The sequence below is a fragment of the Schistocerca cancellata genome, chromosome 7, assembly GCF_023864275.1.
Source record: "Schistocerca cancellata isolate TAMUIC-IGC-003103 chromosome 7, iqSchCanc2.1, whole genome shotgun sequence".
NCBI classification, from domain to species: domain Eukaryota; kingdom Metazoa; phylum Arthropoda; class Insecta; order Orthoptera; family Acrididae; genus Schistocerca; species Schistocerca cancellata.
Window position 1 is genome coordinate 46,237,632 of NC_064632.1, and position 15,878 is coordinate 46,253,509.

The window sequence follows — 15,878 nt, forward strand, 5'->3', positions numbered from 1 at the left end:
AAATGTGCCTAATAATAGTTGTAGTTATTCTCATGACAGCAAACTCATTGACTTGGCCGGCTCACAAGCAGACTGCCAGCTCCCAACCTAGCCTAACTGCTACAAGTCAGGGTGTTCCTACTAGCTACATGCTAAATAATAATAGAGAAGCAAAATACATATTATCAGTGTTCTGTTTGATTCTCGCACCATATCATCATTACGTCACGGATTCTAATAAGTTTTAATAACGACAATTTTGAAATTAAAGTAATATTTGGCAAACCTCACTTTCCACATTGAAGAGGCTCAAGAGAATGCTCTACAGTGGCAGAAGAAGAAATATCCATGTCCATTACAGCTTTTTCGTATTCTTGATACAGCTAGTCTGGCGGCATGATGATTTCTGATTGAAGAAAAAAATCTTGGGTTGTATTTGCTGATATGTATTAATATTTTTAATAAAGCGTTAAAAGCCTTTTTAGTAATTTTCTCCATTTTAATACGCTCCTTTCAATAACTGTTCACAAAGAACATTTACTTGAAATAACGTAAATCTTTCGGAAAATCGTGTCTACCTCAAGACAATAACAGCTTATTCAAAATTTGATTCGGCCACACCACGCGCAAAACGTGAACAAAGATCACTTAGAAAAAGATAATATTTAACAATATGATCGGTACATGCAAACGTAATTATCTTTGGATATTTGTAATTCACAATCTGTTATTTCGATTTCAACAGTTTTAAATTCAATGTTATCATAATGATAATTATGAATAATAATAATAGATATCACCGGTTTTTAGAAAATGCAAATCTATGGGAGACAAATTAGTAGTACGACATTTCACTGAAAATAAAATGGTAATTCAGTAGCTCCTAGCGACGGGTTTTATGCAGTCTGCAACACCTTCAAATACCACACGGAAGGTTTACATATTCTTTCTCTCGCTATGCACAAGATATTAGTTATACAGGGAAAGAAACAGGACACGTCTGTAGAAAATTCAATGTTAAATTTTGAATTGCAATACTTTTTCATTAGAGACCGTAGTTTTCGAGTTATTCAAGATAAAACTACAAACGTGAACTTGAAATATACCCCCACTCCCACACTCAGCCCCAACTGGTCAGGATTTCTAGTCTATTGTTCAAGGGACTCTCTTCTGCCAGTGCACAAAAGTCTGCGACTCACGAATTATTTCCCACATTCACCATTTTTTTATGTCCATTGGCTGGCCTCATTATGCCACCAGCTGCGTCGAGCACTTACCAGTTGTAAATTTGACGTTTGCGTAAGTTTCTTGTCGGAATTTTGTGAATTGTCGCAGCATGAAATAAACAATTACATCGTTATATTCTTCAGGTCATCTGATTACGTAACTACCTTGCTTGTAAGGCTAAGTTTGAGTCGAATTGCCACCGTAATTAGTTTTAGCATAACGTTTTCAGAACTCATTTTTCCTTCATTACCCTCAAGGGCACATGTAAATTAATAATGTTGACGTAATAGGCGGCTATGTTGTTGGGTAACAGCTAAAACAATAGAGACTAAAATCAGGTCAAATATCTATAATAGCTCGTACAGTCGTAATGTTTTGTACAGTGGTAGGAGAGAGGGCCCTGAACAGCATACTAGAAAATCCCATTGATATGAGATGAGTGGGGAGGGGTGGGGGGGGGGGTGGAGGAACATTTGAAGGGCACATTTGTACGTTCGTCTTTAATAACTCGAAAACCTTATTCTCCAGCGAAACGTATCGCAGTACAAAATTTAAGTACATTAAATTTCCTAAAAAGACGTTCTGTTCATATTTCTGTATTTATTTACTTATTTATTGTTCCGTGGGACCAAATTAAGGAGAAGTCTCCATGGTCATGGAACGAGCCAATACATGAAATTTTAACACAATATTAGAAACAGATAAAATGAAATGTAAAAACCATATTTCATTAACTACATTATTTGATACTGTTTCAATATTACACACAAGATCCTTCACTACCAAGCTGGTGTCATCATCAAACAGAAATATTTTTGAATCACCTGTAATACTAGAAGGCATATCATTTATATAAATAAGAAACAGCAGTGGCCCCAGCACCGACCCTTGGGGAACGCCCCACTTAACAGTGCCCCATTGGGACTGAACATCACTACCACTTTCAATATTGCGGAGAATTACCTTCTGCTTTCTGTTCTTAAAGTAAGAGGCGAACCAATTGTAAGCTACTCCACTTACTCCATAATGGTCCAGCTTCTGCAGTAACATTTTGTGGTCAACACAGTCAAAATCCTTCGTTAAATCGAGGAAAACACCTAGCGTTCGCAACCTTTTATTTAATCCGTCCAAAATCTCACAGAGAAAAGAGAATATAGCATTTTCAGTTGTTAAATCATTTCTAAAACCAAACTGAACATTTGACAGCAAATTATGTGAATTTAAATGCTCCAGTAACCTTGTATATACGAGGACTGTACGACTAATAGTTCACGCACAGCGACCAAGAGCGACCAGTAGAATACGAATACCTCGTACCTGAATTTTGAAGATGTTGCGGGTTGCACAATATATCGGTAGGGGCAGTTCTATCAAATCAAAAATTAATGTAGTGTGAAAAATGTTACTGTATCATGTGGTGAAGTTATTGTATGTATAACTCTGAGACTTGCGTTTTACGGACAAATTCAACGTTCTTTATCGGCAGGATCATTCCAACCCGATAAAAGAAGCACTAGTAAAATTAATATAGGTACCTGGGCTATTTTACATTTACTGTGTGATCAAAAAGTCAGTATGAATTTGAAAACTGAATAAATCACGGAATAATGTAGATAGAGAGGTACAAATTGACACCCATGCTTGGGATGACATGGGGTTTTATTAGAACCAAAAAAATACAAACGTTCAAAAAATGTCCGACAGATGGCGCTTCATCTGATCAGAATAGCAATAATTAGCATAACAAAGTAAGACAAAGCAAATATGATGTTCTTTACAGGAAACGCTCAATATGTCCACCATCATTCCTCAAATATAGCTGTAGTCGAAATATTGTGAACAGCACTGTAAAGCATGTCCGGAGTTATGGTGAGTAAATGGCGACGGATGTTGAATTTCAGCATCGCTAGAGATGTCTGTCGACTTGCGACTTCGGGTAATCTTAAAGCCAATAATCGCACGGACTGAGGTATGGGGACCCGGAAGGCCAAGCATGACGAAAGTGGCGGCTGAGCACACGATCATCGCCAAACGACGCGCGCAAGAGACCTTTCACGCGTCTAGCAATACTTTTTTTATTTTGTCTAATAAAACCCCATGTCATTCCAAGTATGTGTGTCAATTTTTACCTCTCTATCTACATTATTCCGTGGTTTGTTCAGTTTTCAAATTTATACTGACTATTTAATCACCCGGTACATTGGTACACAATATCAGAACACAAGTTTCTCATAGGCCATTTGTGTTATTCTGCATTGCAGGGTATGGATATTTTCCAATAATAACGACTGCTGATGTATATTTCTAATTTCATCTGACACTTCACTGATAGAACGACCTATAAAATGAAACTGAAGAACGAACCCCTATCATGGCAGGCGTTTCCGTGGAAACATTCGGATGGCCGGTTCTCCACAACACTTGGCAGCTCCAGACGGCTATCTAAGTGAGCGCGTGGTGTGGTTGCAGGTGCTGCCATGATGGAGGAGAGCGCCTCCGCGGTGCCCGCCGCGTCCCCAGCTGACATGGACACGTACGTGCAGCAGCTGCGGGCCGAGAAGACGCGCCTGGACTCGAACCCCGACCTGTCGCTCACGCAGCGCCTCGTCGCCACAGGTGAGTGCATCTTAGCCTTCCAGCAGTTTGACGCCGTGGCGGGTAGCGTAGGTGAGTCACCTATCTGGGTGGTCACATTATAATGAAGGCTGCCGTACGTTTTAATTTATCATTATTAGATCCAAGTTCTTTCTATAACTTGAAAGGTGGCTACACTGAGTCACAGCGCCAGAGATTGCGCCAAAGATTATTATTCCGCCGCCTCCACTGGTGCAGTAGTAGTTTAGAGGTTTCCTTGGGCAGTGCTTGTTGAGAGGATGTCGAGAGCAGAACTTCTTCAGAGCATGTCGTGTGCAGTTGTTGTTCTGTTGGGCGAGAGAGTAGATGCTGTTCGGTTGGTGTAATGTATAGATGGAAGATGATGCAATGGTCACAGTGTATTTTTCGTCTATATATATATGGAGGTAACAAAAAAAATTTATTTCACATTTCCTTAATGATTCAAATGGCTCTGAGCACTATGGGACTTAACATCTATGGTCATCAGTCCCCTAGAACTTAGAACTACTTAAACCTAACTAAGCTAAGAACAGCACACAACACCCAGCCATCACGAGGCAGAGAAGATCCCCGACCCCGCCGGGAATCGAACCCGGGTACCCGGGCGTGGGAAGCGAGAACGCTACCACACGACCACGAGATGCGGGCTTTCCTTAATGACAATGCCTCTTGGTCACAGGTTCAGTCAACAAAGCATCTGGCTCGTGTTCATGTATTAGACTTGCAATTCTGGTTTCTATGTGCAATTATAGTATTTCTGGTTTTTCAATTAGTTCATTATAAATGGTGTTTAAAATATCTTGTCGTACTGAGGAAGAACCGTGCCAGATACATGTACGTTGAATCACACAACCACACACAATAATAATCTTTGGCGCAATCTCTGGCGCTGTGACTCAGTGTAGCCTACTTTCAAACTCTCATCACAAAAACAAATTCAGTACATGGCTTATGAATTTAACTGCGAATTGACCTTGAACAGCTCTGTTCACATAGTGCGCGAACGAGAATCTCCAGAACGATAACACGTTGTGACGTCTCCTATTGCTGCCTACTGGCACTTCCACGATCAACGAAAGTGTATCGACCTTTTTCTGTGCCCAGCCAGTATTCTTCACTTCGTCGATATATGTGAAAGCACTATCTGTCATTGCAGTCAGCGTTTGTTGATTAGGTCGGCTCCTTGCTCTAATTTCATTAATAAGTTTACATTCAAATTACACTCCTGGAAATGGAAAAAAGAACACATTGACACCGGTGTGTCAGACCCACCATACTTGCTCCGGACACTGCGAGAGGGCTGTACAAGCAATGATCACACGCATGGCACAGCAGACACACCAGGAACCGCGGTGTTGGCCGTCGAATGGCGCTAGCTGCACAGCATTTGTGCACCGCCGCCGTCAGTGTCAGCCAGTTTGCCGTGGCATACGGAGCTCCATCGCAGTCTTTAACACTGGTAGCATGCCGCGACAGCGTGGACGTGAACCGTATGTGCAGTTGACGGACTTTGAGCGAGGGCGTATAGTGGGCATGCGGGAGGCCGGGTGGAAGTACCGCCGAATTGCTCAACACGTGGGGCGTGAGGTCTCCACAGTACATCGATGTTGTCGCCAGTGGTCGGCGGAAGGTGCACGTGCCCGTCGACCTGGGACCGGATCGCAGCGACGCACGGATGCACGCCAAGACCGTAGGATGCTACGCAGTGCCGTAGGGGACCGCACCGCCACTTCCCGGCAAATTAGGGACACTGTTGCTCCTGGGGTATCGGCGAGGACCATTCGCAACCGTCTCCATGAAGCTGGGCTACGGTCCCGCACACCGTTAGGCCGTCTTCCGCTCACGCCCCAACATCGTGCAGCCCGCCTCCAGTGGTGTCGCGACAGGCGTGAATGGAGGGACGAATGGAGACGTGTCGTCTTCAGCGATGAGAGTCGCTTCTGCCTTGGTGCCAATGATGGTCGTATGCGTGTTTGGCGCCGTGCGGGTGAGCGCCACAATCAGGACTGCATACGACCGAGGCACACAGGGCCAACACCCGGCATCATGGTGTGGGGAGCGATCTCCTACACTGGACGTACACCACTGGTGATCGTCGAGGGGACACTGAGTAGTGCACGGTACATCCAAACCGTCATCGAACCCATCGTTCTACCATTCCTAGACCGGCAAGGGAACTTGCTGTTCCAACAGGACAATGCACGTCCGCATGTATCCCGTGCCACCCAACGTGCTCTAGAAGGTGTAAGTCAACTACCCTGGCCAGCAAGATCTCCGGATCTGTCCCCCATTGGGCATGTTTGGGACTGGATGAAGCGTCGTCTCACGCGGTCTGCACGTCCAGCACGAACGCTGGTCCAACTGAGGCGCCAGGTGGAAATGGCATGGCAAGCCGTTCCACAGGACTACATCCAGCATCTCTACGATCGTCACGATGGGAGAATAGCAGCCTGCATTGCTGCGAAAGGTGGATATACACTGTACTAGTGCCGACATTGTGCATGCTCTGTTGCCTGTGTCTATGTGCCTGTGGTTCTGTCAGTGTGATCATGTGATGTATCTGACCCCAGGAATGTGTCAATAAAGTTTCCCCCTTCCTGGGACAATGAATTCATGGTGTTCTTATTTCAATTTCCAGGAGTGTATGTGAAAGCACTATCTGTCATTGCAGTCAGCGTTTGTTGATTAGGTCTGCTCCTTGCTCTAATTTCATTAATAAGTTTAGATTCAAATTATTACTATCGGCTAGCTTCGCTCTTTAGTGGTTGCCGCCATAGATGCTCATTAACATTTACTAAGTGGCCGGTTCGCGTTTCAAAATGGATTGACAGCCATGATTTGCGTAGCGGATAAGCACCGACTTAATTTCTTCAAAAGTTACTGTGGTGTCACCGCCAGACACGACACATGCTAGGTGGTAGCCTTTAAATCGGCCGCGGTCCGTTAGTATACGTCGGACCCGCGTGTCGCCACTATCAGTGATTGCAGGCCGGGCACCGCCACACGGAAGGTCTAGAGAGACTTTCTAGCACTCGCCCCAGTGGTACAACCGACATTGCTAGCGATGGTTCACTGACAAAATACGCTCTCATTTGCCGAGAGGACAGTTAGCATAGCCCTCAGCTACGTCATTTGCTACGACCTAGCAAGGCGCCATTACCAGTTACTGTTGAGATTATGAATAATGTACCATCAAGAGCGATGTTCACCATTTATGGATTAAAGTTAAGTATTCCAGCAGCAACGTACGTTTTTTTTGCTAAAGTCTAATTTATTTGACCTGTTCCAGACCTCACGCCAGTCTGCGTGAGCTAAAACGCGTGCCTTTCGGCTTCCTCTAATAACACGGGGTTGGCTCTCCTGTCAATCCACAACAGTTACAGCGTTCGTTTAACATAGCGCGATGTTTTGTCCGTTGACAATTATTCCCTTTAATATTAATGTGGAATAAACTACTATTGTTACTATTGTCCAGAGATAATCCAATGTATGATTCATGTAAACAGCTGCCACCATCCAGCGCAGAGGAACGGCGTCCTCAAAACATTGGCTCACAGGGCCCGTACCCTGCCTGACAAAGAGAGCCTTAACCAACAACTTGAACATCTGAGGTCGGTTTTCCAGAAAAAAACAGCTACTCAGACAGGCAAATTCGGAGAGCTTTACGTCTCACACCGACTGCATAATCGGAGGAAACAGAAGAGGAACCTCAGCAGGATGGGGGCATAGCATTTATCCCGTTCTGTGGCGCTTTATCGGGAATTCTTCAAATACATCAAGTGAAGACTGTATTCCGCCCACCAATTAAGACACAGGTACTGCTTGGTAATGTCAAGGACGATCTAGGACTACGGAAATCCCTGAGTCTACCAGAACCTCTGCAAATGTGTCATGACGTACATAGGTCCAACGGTGCGTACTATCGGAGATCGACGCCAAGAACATCAACGGCACACCTGGCTGCAGCAGCCTAAAAAGTCGGCGGCTGCTGATCATTGCCTCTCGGAATTACACACAATGAATTACGACCAGACCAACGTTCTGACACAGACGTCCAAATACTGGGACTGTCTCATTAAAGAATTAAAGAATCCATCGAGATTCGAGTACGGGAAAAGCTGATCAATCGAGATAGCGTTTACATCGTTAATAAGACGTGGGAACCATCTTTGAGTCTGATTAAAAATCTGGGCGCGGACCGCGTACGGAACACCTGATGGGAAGGGGGGGGGGAGGAGATAAAAGCCCGGCGCCGGCGCCCCGGCGCTCAGTTCTTCAGCGCACATGTTGCTGGCAACGTGGTCGCTTGCCGAAATACTGTGCCCGTTGGACACCAAGACCCGGCTGTTCACCCGTGAAATCTTTCGTCAAGTCCAAGAATGCTTTTATGCGAGTTGTCTGGTTGGCGGCCGGAATTGGCGGCCGGAATTGGATGCGTCGGACACGTCGGATGTGGAAACCCCGGAGGAAGTTGTTTGCATATCGTCGGATGAGGATGTACCGCAGGGTTCGCGCTGCACGCCCGAGGCGTTGGATACGCCGACGGACGAATCTGAGTAGGCCTTACTTCGGTCGTATGTGCAGATGGCGTACAGAATATACACAGGCAGATGGTGTTAGGTTCGAGTATGGAAAAATGGGCGCTGTTGAGAAGCATGATGAAACTGCTATGAACTTATCAAAATTACAACACTACGATATTACAGATGAATTTAAGTTTTTCTCTAACAAGTATTCCTCAGTAATAATTAATAAAGTTGTTACGTATGTGTATAGGATTAATGTTAGAATAGAACGATTGACATTGGATGATAGAGCTAATAAAAAAATATTTGAGGATCAAGGTGCTTTGGAGAAAGTGCGTATAGCATGTAGTAATACGATTGGTGGATTTAGTCTTAATCCCGAACGTTCCTCTGGTGTACCATGGAGTAGATATAGTAGAAAAAATAGATTTAAGTTTGTAACGTATTCCAAGCCGGAGACAAGTGCTGATATATCAAAAGTAAAATCGTGGACCGATTTGGAAACCCAATGTCGAGCTAAAAATAAGTTGTTTCAAGGTATTAATCCTTTTTATATTGGCCTTCAAATTGCCGGTGATGAACCTGCGAAGAATGATGCAGTACAGAGTGAAGTTAAATATGTAACATTTGTTGTTAGAAATAGAGTTTATATGACTTTTTGTAAAATGAAGGGTACTGTTACTTTCTGAATAAAGCTTGTTGTTTACAGCTAATGTGTGCGTTGGAGTTTTTTTATGGCAACTGGGACCATATCAGAAATTATCCGGACGACCTGCGCCTCGCCTTGCTTGTTCCTGCCAACCAAGAAAGGATTGATGAATTAGCTATTACCTTTTATGGAAACAAAATAAATTATTCAGCAGCCATTATTGTACTTGAAGAACTTTGGTATTATAAGCCAAATCTTAACGATTTAATTCGTCAATTCAGGGATGCATATAGAGAGTTACCAATACCGATGAACCAACCCAAGGTATGCAACATCACGCAGCTGATCCTTCTGCGGGCCGAAGATCTCGAACCCAAAATCAATAGGACACTAACAATCGTCACACAGTGGTGCCACAACACGAGAATGACCATTGCGCCTAACAAGTCGACGTACCTTTAACTGAAAGGCCAATTGGCCAGAAATTCAACAGTAAGAATTGAGAGCTCACCAGTAATTCGGCATCGCGAGGACCGGTATCTGGGAGTGATAATTGATAGCAGCCCGCCTTCAGGCCACAAGTGGCCCATCGGGACCATCCGACCGCCGTGTCATCCTCAGTTGATGATGCGGATAGGAGGGGCGTGTGGTCAGCACACCGCTCTCCCGGTCGTGACGATGGTTTTCTTTGACCGGAGCCGCTGCTATTCGGTCGAGTAGCTCCTCAATTGGCATCACGAGGCTGAGTGCACCCCGAAAAATGGCAACAGCGCATGGCGGCCAGGATGGTCACCCATCCAAGGGTCGGCCACACCCAACAGCGCTTAACTTCGGTGATCTCATGGGAACCGGTGTATCCACTGCTGCAAGGCCGTCGCCAGTGATAATTGATGAAAGGTGGAATTTCGCCAAACACATCGAAACTGCAACTCAGAGATCATTAGAAGCTCTGAACAGTCTTATGATGATAGGGCACAGCAGATTTCATCTTCCACCGGAACCCATTAAACTGTACCACAACACCATTCTTGCTTCCATCGTAGGTTACGGATCAAGCGTCTGGGCACACAGGCTCACGGGGGTCTTGCCTGCTATGGCTGTGAGGAGGGTGCAACGCAACATGCTTCTATGCTCCATTGGAGCATACAGAACATCTACGGGAGGGGCACTACTAACACTCATGGGGTGTGTCCCCTGGACATCAAAATCCGGGAACAGGCGGCCTGGTATTGGTTGAAAAGAGGAGATGTAGAAAAAACTGAGAGCATTTTGGGAGTGCGGGTGGGGGACATCTACATCTACATTTATACTCCGCAAGCCACCCAACGGTGTGTGGCCGAGGGCACTTTACGTGCCACTGTCATTACCTCCCTTTCCTGTTCCAGTCGCGTATGCTTCGCGGGAAAAACGACTGTCTGAAAGCCTCCGTGCGCGCTCTAATCTCTCTAATTTTACATTCGTGATCTCCTCGGGAGGTATAAGTAGGGGGAAGCAATATATTCGATACCTCATCCAGAAACGCACCCTCTCGAAACCTGGCGAGCAAGCTACACCGCGATGCAGAGTGCCTCTCTTGCAGAGTCTGCCACTTGAGTTTGTTAAACATCTCCGTAACGCTATCACGCTTACCAAATAACCCTGTGACGAAACGCGCCGCTCTTCTTTGGATCTTCTCTATCTCCTCCGTCAACCCGATCTGGTACGGATCCCACATTGATGAGCAATACTCAAGTATAGGTCGAACGGGTGTTTTGTAAGCCACCTCCTTTGTTGATGTACTACATTTTCTAAGGACTCTCCCAATGAATCTCAACCTGGTACCCGCCTTACCAACAATTAATTTTATATGATCATTCCACTTCAAATCGTTCCGGACGCATACTCCCAGATATTTTACAGATGTAACTGCTACCAGTGTTTGTTCCGCTATCATATAATCATACAATAAAGGATCCTTCTTTCAATGTATTCGCAATACATTACATTTGTCTTTGTTAAAGGTCAGTTGCCACTCCCTGCACCAAGTGCCTATCCGCTGCAGATCTTCCTGCATTTCGCTATAATTTTCTAATGCTGCAACTTCTCTGTATATTACAGCATCATCCGCGAAAAGCCGCATGGAACTTCCGACACTATCTACTAGGTCATTTATATATATTGTGAAAAGCAATGGTCCCATAACAAAAAAATGGCTCTGAGCACTATGGGACTCAACATCTTAGGTCATAAGTCCCCTAGAACTTAGAACTACTTAAACCTAACTAACATAAGGACATCACACACACCCATGCCCGAGGCAGGATTCGAACCTGCGACCGTAGCAGTCCCGCGGTTCCGGACTGCAGCGCCAGAACCGCTAGACGACCGCGGCCGGCGGTCCCATATCTTTGCCGGTTCGGGAAAAGGGCTACCCCCCTCGCGTGACTGCGGAGCCGAACAGGGTACTCCGGGTCACGTGATCTACGAGTGCCCTGTCTTCGATGATGTAGCCAGCGACTTAAGAAACCAGCTACCAAACAACGACACCTATCAGCTAATCAGAAACCCGACCACATTCGACATAATAAACCGCCTTGCCAGCGGGGTATCAGCAAAGGTGCTGCGAGAGTATCGAAGGGAAAATACATGAACCACTAAACATGACATGAGTCAATGCGACCCATCCCATTCCGCCAGGCCGTGGACTGGCCAATCGCCGTGACGGTAGGGATCCGCCACGCTCTGGAATAGGGGGAAGGTGCGCTAACAGCCGAATTCGACAACTGCACACTGATAGTGACCTAGCAGTTAGTTAATTTCTCAGTAGATAGTAGAAACGACATCCCTAAACAGAGCCATTTCTTCTATTCGATAACTGGGGCCGCCGATATGGCCCAGCGGTTCTAGGCGCTTCAGTCTGGAACCGCGTGACCGCTACGATCGCAGGTTCGAATCTTGCTTCGGGCGTGGATGTGTGTGATGTCTTTAGGTTCGTTAGGTTTAAGTAGCTCTAAGTTCCCGGGCACTGATGACCTCAGATGTTAAGTCCCATAGTGCTCAGAGCCATTTGAGCCATTTGAAACCACGAGAGACTACTCCCACACACACACACACACACACACACACACACACACAGACAGAACCTGCAGCGATTTTCCAAAGGGCCAGTCCGGTGCCAGGGGCATGCCTACTGGGATTAGCTCGGTGGGCACAGCTACATAGTAGGTTTATATTACAACTGGTACGCCTGTAACGCTGCAGGAAGTAGCCTTTATAATAGTTAGTTAAGAGTAGACAGTAGATCTTACCCATTAAGAAACTAACCCATTATTTCCTGTAGCATGTGAGCATACTAAAACTAGAATTAAAAAGTAAAAATGCTGCTAACATCACTAAAATGTGTTGCTGTGGTCTTTAGTCCTGAAACTGGTTTGATGCAGCTCTCCATGCTAATCTATCCTGTGCAAGCTCCTTCATCTCCCAGTACCTACTGCAACCTACATCCTTCTGAATCTGTTTAGTGTATTCATCTCTTGGTCTCCCTCTACGATTTTTACCCTCCACGCTGCCCTCCAATGCTAAATTTGTGATCCCTTGATGCCTCAGGACATGTCCTACCAACCGATCCCTTCTTCTAGTCAAGTTGTGCCACAAACTTCTCTTCTCCCCAATCCTATTCAACACCTCCTCATTAGTTACGTGATCTACACACCTAATCTTCAACATTCTTCTGTAGCACCACATTTCGAAAGCTTCTATTCTCTTCTTGTCCAAACTATTTATTGTCCATATTTCACTTCCATACATGGCTACACTCCATACAAATGCTTTCAGAAACGACTTCCTGACACTTAAATCTATATTCGATGTTAACAAATTTCTCTTCTTCAGAAACGCTTTCGTTGCCATTGCCAGTCTACATTTTATATCCTCTCCACTTCGACCATCACAGTTATTTTGCTCCCCAAATAGCAAACCTCCTTTACTACTTTAAGCGTCTCATTTCCTAACCTAATTCCCGCAGCATCACCCGACTTAATTCGACTACATTCCATTATCCTCGTTTTGCTTTTGTTGATGTTCATCTTATACCCCCTTTCAAGACACTGTCCATTCCGTTCAACTGCTCTTCCAAGTCCTTTGCTGTCGCTGACAGAATTACAATGTCATCGGCGAACCTCAAAGTTTTTATTTCTTCTCCCTGGATTTTAATACATACTCCAAATTTTTCTTTTGTATTGTAGATATTAAGGTGGTGGGTTGTGATGTATGATATTATTGGATTGAATAAAGAAATTAAAAAAAAGAAGTGAGTAGCCTCGAAAAATTTCTTTCTAATCTCCACGTGCGTGCTGCTCGCCAAAACAGTAGCGGAAGATGAAGTGGGAGGGGGAGTCCTGGGTTTCGCTGTTTTGCTTTCCTCGACGCTGCTGTTCCTCTTGTGGAAGGAGGCGGGCGGAGTCTGTACTTTTCCAAATTCCTCTCGTCCTGGCGAACGCGCAGACCGCAAGAGGCATCGATGCGGCGACGCGGCCCTCCGGAACTGGGCCGGTCCCATTCGCCTTGCTGACTGCAGCTCGTCCGCGTCCAGGACTTGATGCGCTTGGCTGCTGCGCAGACAAAGGCGGCAGCCGCTGAGGCGTTGCAGGGACAGCACGAGCGCCCAAACACACAGACACAGATACAGGCGCGTGCGCGTGTGCGCTCGTACCACTGCTGCTATCTCGTTTCTTCAACTGACATTTCGTTATCTTGAAAAGCCCGTGTGAAAGGCAAACTACAAATACACAAAGTGCCTTAAGGGGCTCCGGAAAGGCTCAAAATCATGAAAAGTTCAATTTTTACTTTTTTGCGTTTTCTGAATCTGCAGACTATTACCTTTTAATAGATATATAATTTATTCAATTCCGAAGACTACAACTATTTTTAAATTTTTTTTGAAATGTGTTCTACATGGGCGTGACCCACTGTGGCACTGTGCGATATGTTAATTTCCTTGGCGACGGTGATTTTAAAAGTTTCAAACATGTTCAAGGACTGAAGCCCTATGGTGATGATGTTGTAGTGCAGAAATTTGAGTGTATTGGACACGTACAGAAGCGAATGGGAACAAGACTTCGGCGACTGAAAGCTTCGTACAAAAAACAAAAACTCAGTGATGGTAAAGGGTTGGATGGGAAGGGAAGGTTAACTGACAGTGTAATTGACAAAATACAGAACTATTATGGAATGGCTGTTACGCAACATACACAAAGTGTCGACGAAATGAAGAAGGCTGTTTGGGCTCTTTTTTTTTTCATACTTCTTCAACCGATGAAAATCCCCAACATAGCTTGTGTCCCAAAGAAGAAGACAGTTGGTGTAAATATAACAAAGGACTGCTAACTGGTGAAGTGTACACTCATAAGCATAGTCTGCCTCATGCAATAATGGAGGTGATAAAACCTATTTTCAGAGACTTAGCAGTGTGAACGATGCTGTTGCGACTTTCAATGATGGCAACATTGTAAGGTGCAAGGTATTTAGAAATATGGGAATGAAGATAGGTTCTAACATGGTACGAGCGATGCTTGCTTTAGACAAGGAACGCCTTCGGGCTGCAGACAGGGCTGTAAAGAGTCTAGAAATACAAGCAAGAGTAAACAGGAGGAGGAACAAGAGGAAGCTGGAGGAGGAGTTTGCAGAGGATGAAGATAATCCATCCTATGGACCTGGAATGCACTAAAAAGTTAATCCAATCTTTGTCGCTCGATTCCCAAAACTTTTATTTTCTCATACTAATTACATGTTTTCTAAGGATCTTCCAAACATATTTGTTTCAAACTTTCAGTAAATGTTACACAGTACCTTCTGCATAATTTGACAAGCCTTTTTCCAAAAAACTGTATATTTTTGAATATATAAATAAGAAATTGCAAAAAAATGTTGTGAATTTTCATTACAATTGAAAAGAATCATCTTTAATAACTGAACTAAAATTTTGTAAAATCCCTGTGTTAAGTTGTAGCCTATACACCAATAAATAATCTTTAAAAAGTTCAACTTCCTACCTCAAATACTTTGTGAGGAAAGATGTAATTTATAAGCGTTATTTTAACATTGCAAGTATAGGGCGTTCCGGAGCCCCTTAATAGCTTCTCCTGTGGTCTAAGAACAATATTCTGCCAGCCTTCGAGGTCTCGAGATCACGTTGTTAGTTCGTGAAGCAAATTTCGTGAGTTCCAAAGGGTGTAGGTTTTAAGTGTAGTATGAGAATGTGTATGATTCGCAGAGTGTGTATGTGTGTGTTCTACAATCGTAAGGTGTTCCAGTGCTTACGAGCGTGCATGGAAACAAAGATGTTACGGGACCCAGTACTGGTCAGATCATGAAAATTTGGTATGCACTGCACCTTTCAACGATGTGAGGAGTCACCAGGACGACTTTAAACTGTAGGGGGCCCTTTCTTTTATTCGATAACTGGGGCCGGCCGATGTGACCGAGCAGTTCTATGCGCTTCATTCTGGAACCGCGCGACAGCTACGGTCGCAGGTTCGAATCCTGCTTCGGGCGTGGATGTGTGTGATGTCTTTAGGTTAGATAGGTTTAAGTAGTTCTAAGTTCCAGGGGACTGATGACCTCAGATGTTAAGTTCCACAGTGCTCAGAGCCATTTGAACAATTTTTAGATAACTGGGGAAGGATAGCGGTACGAAAGGCGCCGAAATGGCGTTGAGTTGAAAGATTTGCACCTGGAATTTGAGCCTCAAGAAATTATTGTTGTATACCAACAACACTCAAACGTGTGCATCGAGCGAGACGGTGCATTTTTTTTAAGACACTGGGCACGCGTTCGAGAGGACAGTGGTTCATATCCGAGTCCTGGAATCTAGATTTCGATTTCCCTAATTGCCTAAGGCAAAT

At 44.7% G+C, this 15,878-nt stretch overlaps 1 protein-coding gene across 1 annotated transcript in view; it reads left to right on the forward strand.

The window, feature by feature from the left end:
- LOC126092637 (uncharacterized) overlaps positions 1–3,905 on the forward strand; it is a 375,354-nt gene extending 371,449 nt beyond the window's left edge. Inside the window, exon 2 of the mRNA XM_049908360.1 lies at positions 3,676–3,905. Within this exon, the coding sequence (XP_049764317.1) occupies positions 3,676–3,905 (230 nt within the window). The remainder of the gene's footprint in view (positions 1–3,675) is intronic.
- The last annotated feature ends 11,973 nt before the right edge of the window (positions 3,906–15,878 follow it).